This window comes from Lepisma saccharinum, chromosome 18 (genome assembly GCF_977018435.1).
Source record: "Lepisma saccharinum chromosome 18, izLepSacc3.1, whole genome shotgun sequence".
Taxonomy (NCBI): domain Eukaryota; kingdom Metazoa; phylum Arthropoda; class Insecta; order Zygentoma; family Lepismatidae; genus Lepisma; species Lepisma saccharinum.
Window position 1 is genome coordinate 18,190,637 of NC_139246.1, and position 24,575 is coordinate 18,215,211.

The 24,575-nt window shown below is 37.5% G+C and overlaps 2 protein-coding genes across 2 annotated transcripts in view; both read left to right on the plus strand.

The window, feature by feature from the left end:
- The first annotated feature begins 3,483 nt into the window (after positions 1-3,483).
- On the plus strand, positions 3,484-17,256 carry LOC146002144 (uncharacterized). The gene is made up of 8 exons (XM_083139863.1): positions 3,484-3,937; positions 6,051-6,222; positions 6,564-6,754; positions 8,001-8,158; positions 10,375-10,528; positions 14,113-14,190; positions 15,888-15,965; positions 17,243-17,256. The coding sequence occupies exons 1-8, from the start codon at positions 3,520-3,522 to the stop codon at positions 17,254-17,256; spliced, it is 1,263 nt and encodes a 420-aa protein (XP_082995989.1). The 5' UTR covers positions 3,484-3,519.
- A 761-nt stretch (positions 17,257-18,017) lies between these two features.
- Positions 18,018-24,575, plus strand: part of LOC146001887 (uncharacterized) — a 48,210-nt gene continuing 41,652 nt past the window's right edge. The window contains exons 1-3 of the mRNA XM_083139596.1: positions 18,018-18,138; positions 20,619-20,707; positions 21,081-21,181. Coding sequence (XP_082995722.1) covers positions 18,023-18,138; positions 20,619-20,707; positions 21,081-21,181 — 306 coding nt within the window. The 5' untranslated portion in view covers positions 18,018-18,022. The remainder of the gene's footprint in view (positions 18,139-20,618; positions 20,708-21,080; positions 21,182-24,575) is intronic.

Genomic DNA, 24,575 nt, shown 5'->3' on the forward strand with positions numbered 1-24,575 from the left:
GTGTTTTAAGTCAACTTTATGCACAGTAAGGCTAATTGGCAATGGACCTACAGTTTAAACTAGGATCCGAACTACTTTATGCCTCTAACTGGTATCTAATGCGGGACCCCTTGATTACAATGCGACGACGCTACCACTGCGCCATCGGGAGGCCGCAAAAGGAATGGGGGATGGATATTATGTAATATTGAATGATAAGAAATATCAGAGAGAGAGAGAGAGAGAGAGAGAGAGAGAGAGAGAGAGAGAGAGAGAGAGAGAGAGAGAGAGAGAAGGGACTAGGGAGGAATAAATGATTGCTTGAATTGTTGATAAGAAATTGAGAATAAAAATATCAATACTAAGACGCGGTGGCTCAGTTGGTAACGCATTTGACTACCATGCTCAAGGTCCCGGGTTCGATCCCCGGCCGGTTCAAATCCGGGAACTTTTCTAACGGTGGAAGTGGCCCCGGCGCCCACCCAGCGTCGAATAACATGGGTACCTGGGGGAAACCCTGGGGGGTAAAGGCGGTCAGGGGCGTGATGCTGATCACATCACCCCCACTCACGACCGGATCAAGAAAGTGTAGGGCGTTACCCCCACACCCCCTATACGCCTTCATGGCGTGGTGCTATGCACAGGGGAACACTTAACCTTTCTTTTTACCTTTTTTTAATACTAAGACGAAATTAATCGGAGGAACAAAGCACTTATGACGATATCACGTCGTTTAAGAAAGCAAGGGTTTCCTTCACCGATGGCGTATAATGGTAAACCCGTTGCCTTGTAATTAAAGGGTCCAAGAATTGATTCCGAGTAGAGGCACATTGTACAGTGGTGAGGATCCTACTGTAAGTTGTAGTCCAGTTCCTATTAGCTTATCTGAACATAAATTGGCCTTAAAGAGAGCTTTTTAATAAGGTTTATTTTGTAAAAGAATATTAGATGACACAAAGAATGATCCGAAATTTGTCCCTCAGCACGGGTGACATGTAATTATTGCAATGCGAAAAATCATGATATATTTAATCTTCGCTCTAAATGTCGTTAATTTCTTTTCAGAAATCATTCCAAAGACTACAGAAGAACAAAATTGCGTCCAAAGTAACTCCGTTTAAGAACTAAGAAGAAATGAAGGTGGTGAATGTTTCTTTACTAAAGACTGCCATGAGTTCTTCAAAACGAATAATTTACTAATTTTCGTTACGGAAAAGTGTTGAAATGCTGTTTTTGAGAGGACGCTGGAAGACAAGATTTTACTGACTTTCAGACAGAGAGGACATGTACTACGTTAACCTGAAAACATCAATTTGTGATGTTTATTTATCCTTATATCTTGCATGTTGATACCTTATTACTGTTCTTTACTTCAAGAGAACGCTTGTGTTTTTCATTCACACACTAACTTTACAGCTTTACCAATTACAAAAATTCGACTATTTATGTAATAATTCAGCGACATGAAGAAATCAAATATTTAAATAACGCTGAACAACGATACCTACCTTATGGGCAAAATGCGAACAACTTGAAACTCAAAATAAGCAAAATTTTGGGTGCTAGTATCAGTAGTGTGGCATCCGAGGCAAAAAGCCGACGAACTAGAAAAAAAAGTAAACGACTCGTCGCTCTATTAAGTTAATATTTTATTAGTTTCCAAAGAATAGGCTTAGATAACATTTCCAACCACGCTCTGCTGGCAATGCGAACGTTTCTATACCAGTTTTGAAGTTTATACTTATTGCATAATTTGTTTATGATAATGTGATATACATTTTTCTTATATCTACTAGTCGTTATAAACTTTGGAGGGATGAGGGCCAGAAATCACACGCTAAGTCGGCGCTTATGTAAGACAGTCAAAATCTGAAACAGACCTATGAGTTCTGATTTAGTTTTTTAAGATACTCATTTAAATAATAAAAGAAATTGTTACTTCAGAGTAATGGTTACCATATTAAATCGAGTCTGCGAGTACCTCCATATTGGCAATAAAAATGATATAAGACATAAAACTATTTCAATCACTTCTGGTTAAAAAAAAGAGAGAGGGGGTAGATAATATACATGGTATCAGAGGGGAATATTGTCTTGACTATAGGTATTGTTTATTAGTTTCCACCCGCTGCAGAACACTGTAAAACGAACTGTAACATTTGTATAAGTTCTAGGTCAACTCCACAGGCCATCAGTGTTTCACACTCATCACACACGCCTCGCTGCAGAAAAGAGGATAATTACCCTCTTTCCATTTGCTCAAATACCCTAAGTATACAAAATGACCAAGCAATTACATTTTGTATGATCGAACGCGAAGTACGTATCATTACCGACAGCTAAATCGATCGTAACTTCCTAATGCACGTTCCCGATATTACCGCTAATCTTTCCATCGTGGACATTTCGAATACACTATTGACGCTTGGCTAAACCAACAGTACATTATGTCACGAACACTGTCTCAAAACGAAGTTGGTGTTCAGTGGAAAAGGTGGATGACTCGCGTTGGGTTGTTCTGTGAATTTAGCAGCGAATATTCGTCAATGTAGGGAGAATTTTGGTGATATATTGAAGTGGATCTGATAACAGTGACAGTAATTATTTTTAAATCTCTTTCTTTCCGGAATCCAATAACCTCAAATCCAAGATACCTAATTATGTATGTTCGTGCTCTCCAAGGCTGTGATGAAAACTTTAAACACTCACTAGGTGAATAGTTTTTAATACTAAAATGTTTCGATGGTAAAATTTTCTAAGGCGCTACTCAAAATTAATTGTAAGAACTGTTCAGACGAGAGACAATAGCATAGCAACTGCAATAGGGTGTTCTCATGGTCCAACCTACAGCATAATGAATGATCATTGTGATTAACGAAATGTTAATTCATATCTCAATCAATGCTGTTAAACTCGCATATTTATCTTGCAAGGTTACCTATTTGTAAATACGTGTGAACTACATTTCTGAATATCTTTTTGACAAATGTACTTTAACAGATCTCGGAATTAATTCAGCATGGACAATTTGAAGTACTCTCTACATTTTCAATGAACTAATCTTGTATATCTCTCTGTGTAAAACACGTACGTAAATTATATCTTCGAAATATTGTTGAATTTATATGATTTTACTAGACGTGAAAAGTACATTTTTCTCAAAGCAGGAATTTCAAATAAAGCACATATGTTCAATCATTTCTCATTGCATTTCTCATTTCATATCTTTGCATTATAATTACACTACTGAATTGGTAGATAGTATCGTAATATTTGTCTAATATTACTCAATCGTACTATATTTGCATAAAAGAGAGAGATGTAGATAATGTGCTTGTCAAAGATAATTACAAGAAACTGTAATAATTTTCCTTAGGTAAATATTATATTATGAAGCAAAAGGTTTTATTGTTATAGTGTGACTAGCCTGCCGTCTTTTTATTACTAGTAGAAATAAAATTCAGTTCAGCTATTATTCGAGTTGTTGCTAGTAAACCTCAGTAAGTTTATGTATCCGAAACATACCATTGTGTTGCAAAAATGATCAGAAAGAACTACTATTACGGTTTCCACATCACAGAGCCCAGAATTCATATCGACAGTGGACGGGATCTGAAGAAGAAATTAGTGTACAAGAAATGGAGTCAGACAGCGTCGAACAAAAAGACCGCAAAACGCTGCGAATACAAAAAAAGTTTAATCGAGTTCTGTGAGAACACAACGTGCCATGGATTCGGCCACGTTGCTTCGAGTCAGAGCTGGTCTTACAGAATTGTCTGGCTGTTTACTGTCGTCGCGTTCTTTGCCATCTTTTCCATGCACTTTTTCAGCACTATGAATAGGTTGATAATTGATCCGCCAATCAACTCTGAGATTCGTTACCAGTACATGCCAGCAGACACCCTTCCTATCATCACAGTTTGTCCTCAGTCACCCTTTCTACGTTCAAAACTTATAGGTAAGTGTTCAGTTTGTTGTAGAATCCTTTTGATTTCTTAATACTGTAGTTCAAAATCACTCTTGGTAAAAATAATAACTATATATTGGTGTTTTCCAAAATGTTTCAGTCAGTAAATTTTCTTAAGTCTTATATCCCCTCGTGCAACGTTACATAATGACTTCATAAGTAAAAAATGATGTTCCCTTTTCAATATGTTTTATTTATATGTTATGCAGCATAGGTTATTAGAACTTACGAAAAGAGAAAACTGAAAAAGTTCTTTCCTGCGAAAATTTCAAAGTTACAGCATTTGTAGAAAAGTAAAAAAAGTACAAACACTAAAAATATCTTGAGCATATATGCGTTATTGCGCGGTAATAGCTGGGAAAGAAAAATTCTTTCCTAACCCAGTGATGTGATGGCACGCAGTAGCACTCGCAAGGACAGCGTTTGACCAGTGTGATCCCATCACAAAAATTAACTCCTACGTGCTATAAGGGGGTTAGGAATTCGAGTGGAGCGCACACTCAACACTTCAAACTCTTTGTGTTTTAATATCTTTTCTATGAATACGGCAACTTTGTTATTTTGCTAAAGAAAACTTAATTCATTTTCATAAGTGGACTGATTGTATTTACTTTTGCTGAATTAAATAAATTTTAAAAAATATTGAAATCGGAAACTACATTTTGACATACGTACCTTGTAGTTACAGTTTGCACGTATATTTATATTAATTTGAATAGCAATTATTCAAATGGTTGTGTTATCTATTGTTGATTTCAACATAAGTTCTATTTTTATTTTTGTAGAAAGTGTAACATACGATTGTAAAGGGGAACGTTTATATTTTTGCCTCAATAGACCTACTATAACTTCTGTGAAATAAACGTGAAAAAATATGTAAGAATCTTTTAATGTAAAACAATAATGTATATTCTAGAAAAAATCGATGGACCAAAAACTCTTTTAAGGCCAAAAGAAAAGAATGAGCGAAAGAATATGTTTTGTAGCTATTTTAATGAAGCATAATGTGATATGCAACTGTATTAGGTCTCCTATTTGTGTAAAAAATATTTCTTTGCTTGGCGAGAACGTATATGACAAGGTCAAATACTATAGGGTGTGGCAGCGTTCAAGTCGCAATTATATATGGATAGAAAGTATTTTTATTTAATGATCTTGGTACCTAATTGTACAAAATGGAATACCATTTACGAGTTTATGTTTGAACATGACCCCTGGCAAATTAGTACCGCGGGGCGTCACACATTCTTCCAAGCGCCTCGGACGCTTGTTTCGACATGTTTTTCGGAATACTGGGAACAACATCTCTGATGCAATCCTTCAGTTCTGAAATAGTGGGAGAACATGTTTTATGCTACGAACTCTGCCGCACTCTGTATGCAAGTCAAAGCGTCCAAAATATTTATTGTGAAGAAATTAGAATTTGTTTTAAGTTAACTGTATGCACAGAAGGACTAATCCCAACCAATGTGTGTCTCCACTGGGTATCGAACTCGGGACCCCTTAATTACAAGACGACGACGTTGCTACTAAATTATCTGGGAGATCCATTATCAGGAAACAAATAGTCTCAATAAATTACTGTGATACAAAGTTTTTCTGCAAGTAAGTGTATATTTTTATAATTCTGTGGTCTGCAATTTAAAGTGCAATATTCGACAGCGAATCGAACTCTCGATTACGAGATGACAGTATTAGCTAATACGCTGTCGGAGAGGCTTGAAGTTTCCGGATTCGACTCCTGACTTGGGTATGGGACAAGATTAGAAAAAAAAATAATTACAAACAACCTAAAATAATAAAAAATACGAAACGTTTTTATCTCGATTCATAATTTCATTACACCATGGCCAAGAAGCGCTTTTAAGCGGATGATATTGAACTTGAACACACTTCTAAATGTTATGGAAAATTGTATTTATTGTATTGACATAAAAAAATTCTCTCTTAAAAGTACAACCAATTCAGGAATGATGGAGTGTGCGTACTGAAGGAATATAATAATTAGGGACTACAAAAGATCATTAACACACCAAATAATTTCAACGATTTCAGTGAACCACGTACAGTAAAGGCTATGTTTCAATTCAATTTGAATTTTCAGAGCACAACTTGTCCACAAATGCAGCAAGCCTTCTGGCAACTCTACTGATGCCTGGTCGGTCAGTTTTCAACCACATGCTGAGATCGAACGACAGCGCCGTGAAGCGGGCAAATCAGGAACTAGTGGCGAAGAAGTGGAGAATGGAAGAGTTCTTGACAAACCTTGGGCCAAGGTACGCTTATCATCATTAATTCTCAATTAACCTACCGAGGCAGGAACGTAAAATATGAAAACTACACAAATATAAAACTTATTAAGTTAATGCAACACGTGTTTCTACTTTTGGAGTGAACTGCAAGTTCAATCTGTCGAAATCAACATTTTGGCTTCTGCCGTTTATTTACATTTTAAGAGGTTGTAATGTTATTCAGTCCACATTTTGCGAACACAGTACCTTACGCTTATCTTTCAATAAGAGTAGGGTGTCTCAAAAGTAGTGCACTCTTGTATCAGATTTTTAAACGTAATAAACCCTTCTGGTATGTAATTTAAGTTATACCTGTTTTCTTTCAGTTGCGAAGATATAATGGTGGTATGTGAAAGAGATATGAAATTTATGTCAGTAGATGCCTGCTGTCGTCAGTTGGTGCCTGTATTTGGGATGTACGGAAGGTGTTTTTCCACTAGAAGCTCCATCAAACGCCTCCTGATTTTCAGCTTGGAGTTCTCCTTTATTATGAAGTACAACCCCGAAGAGGAAGTTGGTGAGTTATTTAACTCCTTAACAAATTAAGGTAAATTAAATATTTTCCATACAAGTTTATTTGAAAAACAATTCAAATTTAAGACCTCCCTGATGGTAACGTCTCTGCCTTGTAATCAAGTGGTCCCGGGTTCCATGCTGTAGAAGCGTATAGAGATTCATATTTAAATTTAAACTGTAGGTCCAGTCCCGATTAAATTATATGTGCATAAAGTGGACTTAAATCCAACTCAATTCGAATTTAAAACTATTGTAATTTGACTGCGGAGAAGACTAATATTAATGAACATGACAGATGTCCCTTACTTTCACTGTTAGTGCTACTCCTCCCTGATTGCCACAGATCGTAATAATTTTTTTCTTGTATTTAGAGATAGGCAATTATAAATAACGTTTTCTTTATTAAGCAAACGCTCAGTCGCAACATTATAACAACTTTTTAAGGAAATATTACGATGAGAATACGTTATGGCAATTATATATCGTATTTGCCGTCGTATAAGATGCTCTTTCTTTCCCACAAAAATAGTTCTGAATAACAGGATGCGTCTTACACGCAGATACTAGGGTTACATCATCACGAAGGAGGAAGTTTGTGAATGAGTCAAAGCTTCATGGCAGTGGTTGAATAATTTAAGAAGTGTGGCATTAGTAAGTCAATGGATGGTACAGAGGACAATTTGTTGTATGAGGACTAAGATTCTGATTTATAAGAGATTTCAAGTCACTCTTCATTTAGCTCTTGGATATGAATGTCTGGGTTTTGACGTAGAGTATTAAAATATATTCCTTCCTAGTTAGATTAGTTAAGTGATTTGTTGTTTATTTATTTATATTTGAAAAATTGCAAATTAATTATAATATTCAGTGATAAAACTTTTTCCTAAAAAATGTGTACAAGAAAGTCCTGGAATACGGTAATTCCTTTGTGCTTGATAAGACACAGTCACATGTAAATGTTTTCTATGTATCCTGGTATCAGATCATTAGAGACAGTGGTAAGATGACGTTATCGCTTAAGTCACTATTAACTACAAAAATTCAACTGGCTTACAGCTGCTCATTCGAAAGAAAAAAACTCTTACATTTTCTCGAATGTAAGATTTGAAATAGTCTTCTTGTTGGGCGTTATTTTCATAACAGTAATCTATAACTTTAGGGATTTAATTACGATTACATTAAGTATTTCCGTGCATAAAATATGATATACAATCTAATGAAATTTTTACTCTCATCTTTCTTTTCAGATTTCAACCGCACAATTTCGCGACATGCTGGACTCAGTGCAGGGTACATGTACTTCCTCTCAGACAACCTTTCCATCCCTGAAGTCACCATGTTTGTTGGCAAACCGCACGCGGTGATTCCATCGGAAAAACTGACTTCCAAAATCAAAATGGAAGTGGTAAGTATAGTATGGGCAGGTATATCGTACAGCGATGCTAGCGCCGTGCTGCGTGAACTAACAGAGTGAGCACACTATCTCTTCTACACGCTATGGCTAAACTTGCTTGTGGTGAACGAAAGTCATTCTTAGAGCCTGGAAGTTAAGATATTTATTTTGGTTCAAATAGGCAGGTAAAAAGGCATTTATAGTGTAGAAAATAGGCACCAAAAGGCAAACAAATAGGCATAATTCCAAGTAGCAAATTCCAAGCACCATAACGTGCTAACACATAACGTTTTTGAGAGAAAAATAAGTTATGTACAATTGTAAAGAAAACATTCGAAAATTTAATTGTACATGGCAGAAAAAGCATTAAAAATAGGCAAAATGAGGAAAATGGAAAATCTTCCAAAACTTTAGCGGCAACAAAAATATGTACATCAAGAATGTTTTTTATCAATAAATGAAGCAAGAAATAAGAGACATTTTGCCAAACTTCCGGGCTCTAGTCATTATGAATGGCATCAGACTAGTAAGGAAGTTGTAATGGAGAGCTTCTTGCAGCTTGTAAATACGAGGGGGGAAGGAACAAGAGGAACAGAAACTTCGCAAACGGTTATGATTTGTTTTTGAAATGGGGATAATATGGTGTAGTTTGATCGTACGCGTCAAAGAGTAATAGCAAATTATTCCTCTTCACACTTTTTCTCACATAAGAATCTAAGAATGTGTACGTAACTCACTGTTTTAGATGAAAGCATTCTCCTTGACATTTTTCGTAACATTTCTCCTACGGTCGAATTCTACCGCGTAAAGTGAAGAAATGTTAGAGTATTTTGATGCTACAGCATATTCCATGGCATATTTCACAGATGGAATCGGTCTTGATTTTCTTAGTATCTCGTGTAGCATAACCAACCAGAAGCGAGCTCTTCGTCGCGTGAGCAGATGTAATGGCGGCCGAGTGAGATGTAACCAATGTATCACTTCACGTTTTTAAGAGCCGATAACTATTCAACAGAAAGGAAAAATGTTTCCTACGAAACGGTTTTAGAAATCAGTGGCGCTGCATAAGTCCTGGAAATGAAAACAAACCTATTTGTTAATACGTTCAAATGTAAAATGGCTAACGCTGTATTTGAAATATTGTAATAAATAAATTACATGTGTGATGTTTTTGTTCTCTTGTTGCAACTCCTCCTCTTCCGCGGAAACTCCAATCTAAGGTGACCAGGCGTCCCGTATTAGCCGAAACAGTCCACTTTGTTTTTTTAGTAAATGACCCGATCTTTTTAACGTAAAGCCACAATGTTCCTTTCTTGTGAAAATGACTTATTCGCATAGAATTACTGTAACGATACACCTTCTCTACTATTACTATGAACCATGAAATTGTTGGGTAGAAATTATTTCTCATTTCAATGTCAACAATCTACCATATTCCAATTTTCTTAAAATATTGTTGTTTTTTTTCTGTTTACCTGGAACTAATGCCCCCACTGAACGAGTGTTGTCCTACATGAATGATTTGTGGACAAGTGACAAGAACGCTCTTTCAGTACAAACTTTGGAAGCTATGTTGCTTACTAAGGTGAACTTTAATCACACGTGGGTAAAGTTATACAAAACGTTATTTGAAGAGAAGGCTGCACTGAAGAAGATGCATTCATCGGCCAATGAATGACTTCTAGGCCTAATTGAAACATTCCACCGAATAACGCTGTTTGGCACATTTCAGTGAATGCGAGAACAACGGATAAAACCTGTTGTATGTTACTGCACTACAGTAGAAACACCATAAAACCTTATGCAAACACAGTAGCAATCTTTGGGCATCATCCGACCTTATGACTGGCCAGCTTGTAGCCTGTAGAAACAGGGCCGCAGCATTATTTTACTGGTAACTCAGCACATTTCCAAAAGTGCCATACAGCGTTATTCGGTGGACTGCTTCAATTCTAAAGGACCGTGCCTATCCATGCCAACCGTTCGTGAAGTGTTTGTGGCATCATCAGTTCATCATCAATCGCGATTCACCAAAGAGGATAGAAAATCGACATGAATGACCGAACTAGATATAGAAATAAAGTATAGCACATCAGCTTGGCACATCAAACATCTTTACTCTATTAACAATTTATTTTACTCTTGTTCCAGTTTCAAATGTTTGTGTTGTCTGTGCCACTTTCTATCTAGGAAATGCTTTTGTTCATATCTTGCAACTCTTACTGCAGATTGACAACACTGAGCTGGCACATCAGGGCTGGCTTCGTTCCACGGAATGTTCAGATAAGATGGAGACGTCCAAAGATGCATGCTGGAATATGAAGGCTCAAGCGCTGTCAGAAAGTGCTTGCAACTGCTCCATCATGTTCTTTCCTTATGACAGTAAGTAGTCTACCAAATAGGAACGTGTTTTTCGTTACGATGCTATCACGACACAGGGATCTTATGGTTTTGACAGTGCTCGATTGAAGACCTCCTGTATCCTGGGCTGTAACAATAATTATATATATATATATATATATATAGATATATTTGACATAAAGCCTTGCGGTTTGCGGCATAATTTAAAACAACTCAAAAAGCTTTCTTAAAGCTTTTCTATATACTTTTATATACTTATATGACATTGTTTGATAAGAATGTCAAGATATGCAAGAACACGAAACATTTTACACTTAAATTAAGTATTACTTTTTCCTTCATTGTAAATTGAGTGTACACACATCACTATCATGCATAATATCAATTATATAGGGCATTGTGTGTGCGCGTTGGGCATTCCACGAAAAGTGGTTCAACTTCATGTAAATAACGAAACGAATTAATCTGAAAATTATTATTGTTTTTAATGCCATTAAGGTCTATATGTTTCTGAATAATTTGCATATTTCATCTTCAAAGTTATTATTAATTAGCATCTGTAACTTCACAGGCAAATGAAGTCAAATTTTGCTACATTTTTAAAGCGTCACACACGAATGCTTTTCATGCGTTCAGACTATGTCGTCATACTCAAGTTTTCTAAACTTTGTCAGCATACACCAAAAACTACCTCATAATTCTATGAAATGAGTTCATTATCAATATTTTCATCTAATGTCATATCTAGACCTTTACATTTTATTTGTGAAATGGCATACACATAACGCTGAAGTCATCATCATCATCATCCTTCGCCGTTTCCCGCCTCTGGTTGGGTCGGCATAGAGATGAAGCCTCTCTCCATTTTTCCTGGTCTTCCACCACTCTTCTCTTTCCACGGTGTTCCAATCTTGTCCTCTTCTCCTAACTCCTTCCACTATCTGCTCTTTCCACCGACATCTTGGTCTCCCCCTTGGCCTTATTCCCACTTCTTGTGCCTTGTAAGTTCTTACTGGTAGTATTTCTGCATCCATCCTCCTCATATGACCGAACCTGGAATGCTGTTTCTTATTCCGCCACCATTCCTCATCTTTAGGTTAATCACCAAAATGGAGATAAATGAGATCACAATAAATTGATGATTGTGCATTCACATAGGAAGATCTATGGGAGTCGGGAGGGGGGTCGAACGGGTCGGTGGTCCCCCGTGGAAATTATCATCGTTCATTTAAAGATACAAGAAAGCTGAAAGTGTGTTACTCTTATTGTAAAGAACAGAAATAAGGTTCATTCAGCTAGTGTTCGAACAGAAAAATCAAAGTAAAAATTCATTGGATCGAAAACATTGAGTGAAAAATACAGGAACAAGGTTATATTCTACCCTTTCATCCAAAGAACAAATGGTTCCAGAGTTTTCAAAATTCAAGTAATTACAGTTGTAGGTGAGATGTCACACAACACATTTTATAATAAGAAAACATTTAAAGCCTTTTATTGAACGAGACGTGCAAAGGTTAATATCAAAATGCATTCAGATACTAACTGCATAAAATGCAAAAGAAACAATGGAAAATAGTTGTGCTGGTATTCACTCGTTATATAATAATGATAATTATTATTAGAGGAAAATGTCTAAATATGGGCCCCCCTTTTTATTTTGTCATTTTCGGAGGAAAAGAATGAACATATCAAGAACCTGCATTTAAAATGCATGTTTATGAAATATATACTTAAATGTAGTAGCACGCTAAAGTATAGAAGCTCTCCATTCTTTTTTTAAAAAAAAGCAATTCAAATTTTAAAAAAACAGTCATTTATTGCTAAAACATTATAAATTCATATTTATGAATAATCTGTTGTTTTGAAAATCACGCGGAATGGGTAAAATCGAAATTAAGAAAAACATCCAAATATTTACAGGCCGAAACCAAGTGTTAGGTAATAATCAAAATCTAATTATTGATAACAACTCGTTTGAAACAGTTTCCAAATTCAAATACTTAGGAGTAATATTAACAAATGAAAATTATATTAAAGAGGAAATAAAAAGTAGGCTTAATTCAGGAAATGCATGTTACTTCTCTCTTCATAAACTTTTTTCTTCTCGTTTAATATCTAAGAAACTAAAAGTTAAAATATACAAAACAGTAATTTTGCCTGTAGTATTATATGGGTGTGAAACTTGGTCCCTTACATTGAAAGAGGAACATAAATTGAGAGTATTTGAAAATAGGATCCTTAGGAAAATATTTGGACCTAAAAGGGATGAGGAGACAGGTGAGTGGAGAAGGTTACATAATTTAGAACTACATAATTTATATTCATGTCCAGACATTATTAGAATAATTAAATCAAGAAGACTTAGGTGGGCAGGCCATGTGGCACGAATGGGAGAGGAAAGAGGAGTTTACAGGATTCTTGTTGGGAAACCTGATGGTAAGAGACCTGTAGGAAGGCCAAGACGAAGATGGAGGGACAACGTCGAGATGGACCTAAGGGAAATCGGTAGGGATGGAAAAGAATATATAGATCTTGCACAAGATAGGGACAGATGGAAGGCCTGTGTTGCTGCAGCCATGAACCTTCGGGTTTAAGAAGGCTAGAGAGTTAGTTAGTTAGTTTATCCAAATATTTGTTAGAAATGTGTCTCAGCATTAGACCTCATGTCATTGCCCATATTTAGATCATCACGCTATTTCTCTTCTTCAATTTATTTTCGCTTTCTGTGGCACATATTTCACTACAAATCATGGCATTATAAAAGCACACATTTATTTTATGTACCGCTAATATCATAACATATACAAAGCAGAAAATAACCACCACTTTCTCTTGCGAATTGGCGCCACAACCTTTGTCCTTGACAGATAACCAGTTCCAATAGCCTCTGCCAGACTGCAGCACCCGGGAGCGCTGATAACTCCAAAACCCACATTTAAATATTCGCCCATATATAGACCTTCTCCTGTATTATTTTAAAAAAAAAATATTTTTTGGTTAGTTTATAATATTATTGTATAATAACATTTATAACCGTGGTAATAATACTTATAATTTATGTACTATTCAACTTTTATCATTTGCCAGACACCCCCCCCCTCCTACAAAAATTTCTGGCGACGCCCATGTGTCCAACCATGATTCGAACTCAGGACCTTGGGTGGCGAGATCGTTGGTCCACTACTTAAAAGTTCTAGGTCAACGAAATGGCATATTTTTATTTATTAGTACTACTGATGGCAGGTTGATTAACAGTATGGCATTGTTATACTAGAGCAGATATATACAGAAGATACACATTTCAGCACATTGAGCTACCATCTGCATGAACAGTGTTTGAAGTGCTCAAAATTGTTTTTTCTTGCTGGTTGTGTAATAGTGAAGAAGTTTTATATACCTTTAAAAAGTAAATTGGAACCAATATCGGTGAGATTTAAAGGAAGTTGCCCATCAAGATTGACTATTATAGCCTTATCTGTAGATATTAGTGTCCATGAACATATAATTGTATGTCTAGTAATGTATTTTATCTATCGCATTCTGGAATTTTATGCTATCATCGAGAATAAGTATATAATTTTAATGTTACATTACATGCACTTTAGGTTGCGGACGGCCTTTGTATAAATCGAGCAACAGGAAGCCAATTGGTGTGAAATCATGCAAGTCTATGAATCAACAAGGTAAGTATATACAGGGCGATTCAGATGTGGTGGTACGTATTGTAAGGGTGAAAAGTAGGCACTAAGAGAAGCATGTGCAAATGAACCGTTTGCGAGAAAATGGCGAATACATGAATGCAGTGTTACGATCCGCCACTGACACCTTTGCTGCTACACTTGCTCACGGTGAGCTGTTCTTCTTGCGCAATTGTCCAATAGGTGTACACAACCAGGTGCTTTAGTACTAGTACTAGTGGAGATCGAAATGACAAAATCAAAACAGAAAGCTTCTTCAGAATGGTGGTTATTAAACATACGGCGTGTCAGGTGTACTAAAGAATCTCTCGGCAGTGTTACGTTTTAAACAAAGACACTGATTCAGACGGCTCCTAGCGGATAGGTGTGCAATAGAGTGCTGCAGCGAGATGATTTCGTTCGAGCGCCAAATAGTTCGCACGGACGACGCTAGATAGCGTACGGAATTGAGAGCTTCTTTGCTCGAAGCCCAGAGCTACACATCATGAAGTGAAAGACACAGTCCAATTGAAACGTAAGTGACTATATTCATCATGTCCATGTTAAAATGTAGTTTAGTCTTGTCTGTCACAGTGATATGAAAATAAAATAGATGATTGCGAGCTGAAACTATCTATATATATGTGTCTACGATTATTGCCACATTAAAATGATATTGCATTGTATACGTTCGAAGATGGGAGACTCAAACGGTTACGATAAAGTGAAATTCATTCCATGTAATACTCTAGTGTGCAAGGTGAACAGCACTCGATTGAGCACGGTTCATTTGCAGACGTCTGCGATCTTCTGTTGCTTCTCCTAGTATGCTTTTCACTCTCACAGTTTGTATAATCTCTTCTGAATCTCCCTGTATTTTACATTCTCTCTATGTTACCTGCTTTGTTAATAAACCAGATTTCGGTATGGAACGAAAATTACGAAGAGATGACAAATCCTAACATGTTAAGACTGCAGAGGTTCTATTAAACATAAATGAAACCATGTTAGGAACAAATAATATAAACAATTCTGAATACTACGTGGACATAGGACATGGTCACACATTGAGTTTTGTTTAATGTGATATATTCTTTGAACGTACAGCCACCGACAATAAAGATAGTTCACCTAGATCCTGAAGTACTCGCTTCGCTGCAATGCGTGTTGCCTAACTCTATGGCGATAGATGAATTGCCGATTGGAATGTTGCTATTGAAATAGACTCATCGCCGTGCAGTTAGTCAACACATTAACGCATTGTCGAGAGCGAGTATTTTAGGATCTATGTGTCCGATTTTTATTGCCAGTGACTGTACATAAAGAACTTATACAGTAAAACCTCGTTAATCCTGGCCTCGATAAGCCGGACTTCGCTTAATCCGGACAGGCAAAAGGTAAAGAAAAAAAGCAGAATGCCAGGTTTTAAATGTGGCTAGAAGTCAACAATCACATTCGTAATATTGCTCCGTAACGGATATACGTCCTGCATTGTAGTATTATCTACTGTATAGTGTATTTTGGACCATGCCGTTTAAATACACCATAATAAACTTGTTTTGCGGAGTTTTAATGCAATTCATACTGTATTTTAGATTATTTCAGTTAATCCGGATTTTCGTTAAACCGGTCATCTTATCCCCCATTAGTCCGGATTAACGAAGTTTTATTGTAACGTTAATTGTTTTCTTCTTTCTTTTCAGAACCTCGCCTATGCGGTCCTAGAGAAGCTCGCTGTGTTATGAAGAATGTCAACAGAGCTATGAAAAATTTCCAGACAAGTACAATTTATTTATTTATTTATTTATTTATACTAATTTTAGTTTATTCGATATGAAGACCTTTCGCGCTAGAACGTTTATAAAAACAGCGATATTCTATCCTGTGTGTATGAAACCACGTGGTATAGATTCGGGGTTGCCACTGCTCTTTCTTTTTTCCGTTCAAAACCATATCAAGAGCGATGGTACACGATGGTAACATATGAATACTAAAGGAGATACTGTCTATAGAGGAGACAGAGGTCATAAGTTATAGAAGCAAGTATCTAATTTATTTCAGAGTTCACAAAAGATAGCGGGCAGACTTTGATTGGTTATTTTGGTTTTTGAGTACAGTCACGAACACTTCTGGGTTGCAAAGATACCATTGATTTTCGGTGTGCTTCTTGCAATCCAGTTGTGCCCGCGGCTATATTTTCCCCACAGATAAAATGAATACATTTGGAACTTTGGAACGGCGATGTGTGGTTGCATATATACAGTGGCGTAGCAAGGGTTGGGCGAAGTGGGCGAACGCCCGGGGCTTCTCGCATGAAGTGGCCTCGCGTCCCATGGGGTCGATACGAAAAATGTGATAAATAGAATTGAGAAAAATATAGGGAAAAGGCTAATTTTTGTGGGCAATAAAATTAAAACATTCTGTATTTAATCTGGTTTTTAGTTCTAGTTTAATGTCATAATTTGAATGAATACGTCAAAGCAGAAGCGTAACATACCGGCGGGCGGGGCGCTAAGCCTAAGAGGCTGTACATTTCTCAGTCACATATTATAAAAAATTGTTTTTGTCAGCAATTTATTATTATCAATATTTAATATGATAATTTGATGACATATTCTTGAAGATATTCTATCGATGCACATTGAGATTCAAATTTAAAGAATGGATGAGGGCCTCGCATTCTAATCACGCCCAGGGCCTCGCGATTTGCTGCTACGCCACTACGTATTGCGAATGAATATGCATGTACAGGGTGATTCGTAACAATGGGACAACCCACAGCAGGTTATCCCTGAGAGGAAAAGGAAAAAATCCACCGGAAATGCATGTGTTCCAAGATAGATCGCACCACCAGTCGTCATGCCTTCATGTTCTTTTGGATTTTACGAAAATGGAAACGTGAATTTTGGTCCGTTTGCAAAATAGCCCATCGAATGCAATTCTTTCTTCATATTAGGCTTACAAGTGGCTTGCAGCTTAACGACGACGCCATTTATCTTGTAATACATGCATTTCCGAACATATGTTCAATGGACTCTTTTGTTCCTTGTCCTGTCAGGAATTACCTCCTGAAGTTTGTCTCTGTTGCTCAAAGTCACCCTGTATATTGTGTGTTAGAATAGTATTGTAAGGTTTAATTTTAATTATTCAGTTATAAAAAGAAAACCAGATCTACGTCTTTGCATACAGTTGCTTAAAATTAACACATGTACGACAGAGTAATATCTCATACATTCGCGTACGCAGGGGGAGCTGATGGGGCTACAGCCCCTCCCGAAATTTTTAGACAACACAACTTTTCAAATCATAGTAGTAATGAACTCGTGAAGAAACAAAAGTGCCAAATTGAAACCCCTCTTAAAATGACCGCAGATTTTCGTTCTTGTGTTTGAACAACTTTGAAAGTGAAGGTTAAATTGGAGATGACGAAATATGTTATTGTCCCTCCCTAGAACCGAGCTCCGTGCATTTTCTTCTTAAATTTCGCTTGAGTTACTACGTGGTCACATACGTGCATTTATTCTTATTCGCCATTACAATTACAGCTCCTTCCGATCACGCTAGTGATCTTAGAAATGTAAAATAAAAATTATAAACTTTTTTAGAAAATTTGTAACCATATCAAAATCTAACATTGGAAAAACTTATTCTAATGCAACAATGATATCATAAGGGTGAATGAATTGTATTTATAAACAAATTCTGTTCTCGATGATCATGAGAGTAAGGAAATATAGGTGAGAGGTGCACTGTTCATGAATGTAATGTACACAAGTTAGACGTATTAGAAATATGAGGAAAACTGACATAATTTGACGATTCTGTTTCAGTTTACGCTATGTGCACGGGAAACTGCAAGGAATATATCTACATCCAGGATATCAACTATGAGTTGTTCACGAACGAATCCATCATTAGCCACAAAAGAAATCTTCATATGGATGAGAACGACAGGTAAGTGTTGTTAGACCCTTGCCTTAGGGAAGCTTAAAAACTAAAGATAAGTATCAGAACTGTTGATATAATAATTATGTTCTAGATCTGTTATGTTCGTTAAGAGAGTAGATAAACATTCAACGTGTTTTGTATTCTAGTATAATAGATTCAATGACTGAAAGCGTAGCTCTATGATTTGCACTCAAGTCTCTATCACGAATTGTTCTTTAGATATGCTCAAGGAATTACTGTCGAGCATATTATTAGCATTACTGACATTCTCACACCGATCTCCATGACAGAAAAGCCAGTGTTAACCACTACGAAGACTGATGTCGCAGGTTCGAACCTTGAGTAAAAGATGTATATCATATTTTATCAGATTATCCCCAGGTTAACCCCAAAGGTAGAAAAGCGAAGTCAAATAAATTAAAGATATAAAAATATATACACAGGATGTGTTTACAGCCAGATTTTTCTAAACAAGTAATAATCTGCACAAACATTCAAATCACTCCATCATAACTCAATGATTTGATATGTGGTATTTTTCTTGTCCGAGTAGGGGCGGGAATTTACTTTGGAAACTATCATTGTTAAAGGGAGCCGAGGGGTATCTCGATTTGAAGGTCTCGATAGTTTGAACAACTTTTTTCTTTTAGCAAACTATTTTGAAAGATCATTAAAATTGTGTATGATATGATATGATATTTATTGATATTGGTACGAGCCCTTCGGCTGTGCGTATCTTACAATATTGTTACATAAACACCCCGACCTTAAACATGCATCCCATTTATCATACATTCAGAAACATTTATAAACAGAAACATTTGGAAAATAATTACATACTATGTACATATATAAATAGCAATGTGGTCCTCTTCTTACATTTGAGATTGTTCATTTTCACAACACTACATTACACTCTTCACCTATGCTTGAGCCCCTGCTGTCCCGTACCCTTCACTTTCACTGACTCCTTGCAGCAGTTTCCTGCGCTCCCTCCAAACTGCATGAAAATAGGAGCCCAGGGCTTTGATATTTACATTCGTTATACCACTCCTCTCCTCCCTACATATAGCCTGGATGGTCTGCTCAATGCTGTCCCATGCACTGTCCCCCCATTTGCGTTGTCTGAGGGGTGCCGACCAAACACACTCGTGTAGGATGTGAGCCCTCGTCTCCTCTTCGCCGCATAACGTGCAGATGGCACGACCGTCGGGCCCCTTGAGTTTGTGTTGCCTCCACCCCCCTAGCAGGAACCAGGCGAATCCACGTCTTTGCTGGTACGTACACGTATCAATGTATCGTTTTCTCCCCCATTCCACCCACACCCCTGGCGGTTGTGCGGCGACGAGCGTTACCTTCTCCCTACATTCTGCCATGATGTCTTGCCTGCTACTGTCCACCAACCTTTCCCTTATGATTTGCAACATCCCAGTTTCGCACCTCCCGCCCCTCACCTCTTCCCACAGTTCCCCCAGACCCATTCTGTACAAGTCGTCCTTAATTCCACTTGCCCAGTGGCGTGCGAACCCTTCCTCAATCTGAACTCGCAGACACTGTTCTTTCAGTGAGTCTCCGGCCCCTTGTTCCAGCTTCATCCAGTACTTGAAACATCTCATCCTCGCTTCGACATCCTCCCTATGTTTTCCCATATCCCTCAGGACGCCACACGTGCTTGCACTCGTGCTGGTTCCCAGTATTTGTTTTAAAAACCGCGCTTGTATCTGATTTGCTACTCGCCCCCCTACCCTCCCCCATAGTTCCGCGCCGTAAAATAGGGTTGCTTTCACCGTTGCTTCATAAATTTGGTCCAGCAATCTCACACTGACTGTAGGGACTTTCCGTTGCAGTCGCTCTACCTTGCCCTTGTAGCTACACTGGTAAAGTGTTAAATATTAAATACTCTATATTTTATAACCTAACAGACGCAAAACCAATATTTTACAATTTTAACCGCATGGTTAAGGAGGGCCTTTGCAATATGGCGCCTGACAGTAAGGCTTGGAGTTTCATCAAAATCGGTCACACCGTTGCTTAGAGACAGCCTCAAGTAATTTGGGGATGAACCACAGTCAAGGTGAAATCTCTGGGTTTATCCTTCTCACTTAATATATGCATTTTCATATTGCTTATAGTATTTCATGATAGTAAGTGTTGTCCAATGGAAATCACAGTCAATAGAAAGTGGTGCTTGTCTTGATTGGTTACAGTACCTTACTAAAGACTTGTTTTCCAACATAAAAAATAAATTGCCCATGCCAACCGTGAATCTATACCGCTTGGTTACATACTCACACACAAAAAATTACAAAACTGCTCGTAACTTCAAAACGAGACCTCAAGAAGCAAAAAAAAAAAATAGAAAAGCTCGATTAGATGTTCTCTATTCCCTGTGAAAGTTTACTGCTTCAAAGAAATGTATACATGATTGTGTATAATTCATTAACATATCATAATGAAACATTATTGTGAAATAAATTATTTTGCAGGACAACATTTTCCATACTGGAGTTCTACGTATCAAATGATCCATACAAGATTATCGTTCAACATCCAGAGGCTTTCATTGAATGGATAAGTGAGTGAATTCAATTTTATACACATAGCAAAAATTGTTTCAGTACGTTTTTTAATTCTATATAATATTCATCTGTAGGGTTTCATGTGACACCATGCAAGTTATAAAGACACATTCAAAAATAGCAAGAATATGCATATTGAAACTTTTCATCCTAACTAGGCTAATGTTTATTTCTTTCAAACCACAATACATTGTTATATTAGCCAATTATGTTATGAGACAATTGGAATCCATTTTCTTTAATAATTACCAGCTATTATCATTTTTGTAGATATGTCTGTTCCTTCTACCGAGATTGTAATTGGACTTTATTGTTTATGGAAACGTTTTAACCTATAAACAATATAAATGAAGTTTTTTTTCTTTGCAGGTGATGTAGGTGGTGTCTCAGGCGCTTTCATGGGAGCGAGCATAATAACAATCATTGAGATGGTGGTTCTCGCCGTCAAAATGGTGAAAACATTTATTCATGTAAGTATATGCTTATGGGCAAAGCCCTAAACTATGGCTAAACGTTGTTACCGCCGAGATCTCTGTCATAATTTTGTTTAATCTTGTATCTAATAAATTTAAGTTCTCCATCACTTAGTCTCTAAGCCAGAAAATTTGCAAAAATGTAACTACCTTATTATTTATTATTACCTTATTATTTTATTATTACTATTGTATTCTAAATATATTTTATGCAATGTTGTTCGTAACCATGTTGCATGTTGAAATCCTCCGTTGTTCCTTCCCAGCAATATCTTTCATCGTGATTCTTCCAGCTGTCAGTCAATCAGGACAATCACCTCCTTATTTTGATTGAGTGTTTATTTACAAGAATTTTGGTCCAAGGTGAAGTTGCAGCATTTAACCTTCCCTATATTAAATTATTCGTGAATCATTATCCGCATATCTGTTACATATCACAATACTATTTTTCTGAAAAAGATGGGTTTCATTAAATTTGTGCACAAGTATTCATATCCCAAAGGCCAGCCATTACATTGGATGTGATTGGTTACACAGACTGTCCATACCGAGATAGAATCGTATTGTTTCATTACAGGAAAAAAGTTAGTTAAACGTGACTCTTTGATGGTCTGTTGCATACATACGGGATAAAATGTCGTTTTCTAAGTACCCGTAAGTTGCAAGAAGCAAAATGTTCGCCTTGATACGCGTTGTGACTGTTTGGACGTGTGTGTTGTGCAGCAACATTCTGTATGTGCTTGTGTGTGTTTGTGCATGTATGATATACAGTGTTCCTATGTGCTTGTATGGCCGCGGTGGCTCAGTCGGGGAGTTTCGTGGAAGCCTTCAGAGAGAGTGGACGCGGAAGCTAGTTGCTCCGTGAAGGTCAGTGAAAAGTTGCCTTCAGGAAACAACGAGCGGGAGTGCCGTGTGCGTGTTGCTTGTGGCGTTTGGTGCAGTTGGCTGGCGAGTAAGTAGATTGGAAAAGTACTTTAGACTAGTAAAAATATGAATATCATTAGACAAAATACCACCCAGATACGTTTTCCGTTCGGGGCACCGAGGCCGTCGGCGCGAGAAATTCATGACTTTATACATGGACAATTTCAACTCCACGTAGATGAGATCTTGGGAATACAAATACCTACGTATTTTCGATGTGTTTTTGCAAAATGTATCAGAGAAGCAATAATGACGCGAATATTAGAGAAATGTGGTCCGGAAACAAACTTTTGTTATGATATTGGTGAAACTGTAAAAGTGATTTTGAGTGATGTGGGAGGGAAAGAAAAGCGGTAAGAATGTTTAACTTACCACTAGAATTAGATGATGACTGTGTAAAAGAAAAACTAACGGAATTTGGGAAGGTGGAATGTATAGACAAAGAAACGTGGTCTGATAACTTTAAATATCAAGTTTATAACGGGGTGAGAATAGTGAAAATGGAACTAAAAAAACCGATTCCGTCGTTCATTACAGTAAAATCTCATCAGTGCCATGTGATATACGACGGACAGCCGAGAACGTGCAGGGCGTGTGGAAAAGAAGGACACGATAGCTGGCAATGTGATAGTCGTCAGATAACAACGCTTCATGTAAATAAAAACCGAGAGAGACATTGTAGTGATATAATAGTGGAAAAGGGGAGTTCTTCGAACGTGAACAATCAGCTCCAACCAGATAATAATCAAAAAGAGTCGGAAGGTCTACAAAAGGTGATAAAAGAACAAAAGAAAGATAAGGGAATGAGGAATGTGCCAAGTGACACCCGCCCGGTGGAAATGTTCCCACCGGTAAATACGGCGACCACAAAGGAAGAACACAACCAGAAAATCTTATCGATGGACACAAAACAACCGGGAACTTCTTACCTAGACAAACAAGAGGAAAAAGGAAGTGAAAAAATGCAGGATGCCCAGATGCAGGACGAAGGGAACCTAAAATAATACTTGGAGGAGATTTTAATCAGGTATTGACTCCCAGCGATTGTTTAGGGGCTTATCAAATAAGTCCAGCACTTGCAACATTAATTGAAGAGTTGCATTTGAAAGATATTTGGTTACAGAAGAGACAGGATATAATATTTATAAATGTTAGTAATAAATCTGGATCGAGAATCGATAGGTTATACACAAATACAGATCAAATAAAAAATATAACATCCACAGAAGCATGGCCAGCGCCCTTTACTGATCATATGGCAGTAAAAATGGCAATAAACCTGGAAGAAACAAAACTAGTCAGGGGTCCTTCATATTGGAAGCTAAATATATAGTTATTAGAGCTTCCACATATCAATGAAATATCGTGCGTACTGAAAGTCGTGATCAACATGTTACAAGAAGGAAGTAAACTGTACAAAAAAGAATCTAATATATGCCTGTTAAAGTACATACCTTTATTAGTCTTCAACATAATCACCATGTAAATCGACACATTTTTGCCAACGTTCTGGAAGTTTGAAAATTCCTGTGTTGTAGAACTCCGTTCGGGCACGTCTGAGTATTCTCCTAACGGCAAGTTCCACTTCCTTGTTGGTGTCATATCTGTTTTCCCGCATGTGTTCTTTCAGAAAAGAAAACAAGTGAAAGTCAGAAGGAGCCAGATCTGGACTGTAGGGAGGATGTCGAAGGAGTTCCCACCCAAATCTGGCAACTTCATCCCTCGTTAGCTGTGCTGTGTGCGGCTTGGCACTGTCGTGTTGGAGGATAGCACTATCCATGCCAGGACGTTTTTCACGAATAGCACGACGAAGTTTTCTCAAAGTGCGCACGTAGTGAGCGGCATTGATTGTTTCCCCAGGAGTGAGAAAGTCCACGAGAAGAACACCCTCCGAATCCCAGAAGACAGTTCCCATTACTTTGCCAGCTGATCACATTGTCCTCGGTTTCTTCTTTCTTGGTGATGTTTGATGTCGCCACTCCAGGCTTTGACGTTTACTCTCAGGCTCGTAGAGGTGGAAAATGGTTTCGTCTCCAGTAACCAAACACTTCAAGAAACCCTCGCCTCCATCCTCTGCTCGGTACCGCGCCAAAAGTTCCGTGCAAACATCTTTTCTGTTTCGTTTTTGTGCCGCATTCAAATCCCTTGGCACCCATCTGCAACACACTTTCCGGTAACCAAGTACACCAATCATCTCCTGGATAGCACTGTGCCCTACTCCAACAATGTGTGAAAGTTCCCTAACCGAAACACGCCTGTTCCCCTGGATGATTTCCTGGACTCGAGACACGTTCCTGTTGTTCGAGGCAGTTCTCTGGCGGCCTGTGCGAGGGAAGTAGTGTAATCAACCCGTTTCTGGAACCTCAATTGGGGATCAAAAAAACCTCAAAAACTCACTTTCTCTCCACGTTCCGCGCCTCATTTATTGCGCTGACGATGTTTTGCAGCGAAGAAAACAGCACCAAAA

Coding starts and splice junctions, on each gene's coding strand:
- LOC146002144 (XM_083139863.1), top strand. CDS start 3,520: ATGATCAGAAAGAACTACTATTACGGTTTCCACATCACAGAGCCCAGA. Junction 8,159..10,374: donor CCAAAATCAAAATGGAAGTG/GTAAGTATAGTA, acceptor CTCTTACTGCAG/ATTGACAACACTGAGCTGGC. Junction 10,529..14,112: donor CATGTTCTTTCCTTATGACA/GTAAGTAGTCTA, acceptor CATGCACTTTAG/GTTGCGGACGGCCTTTGTAT.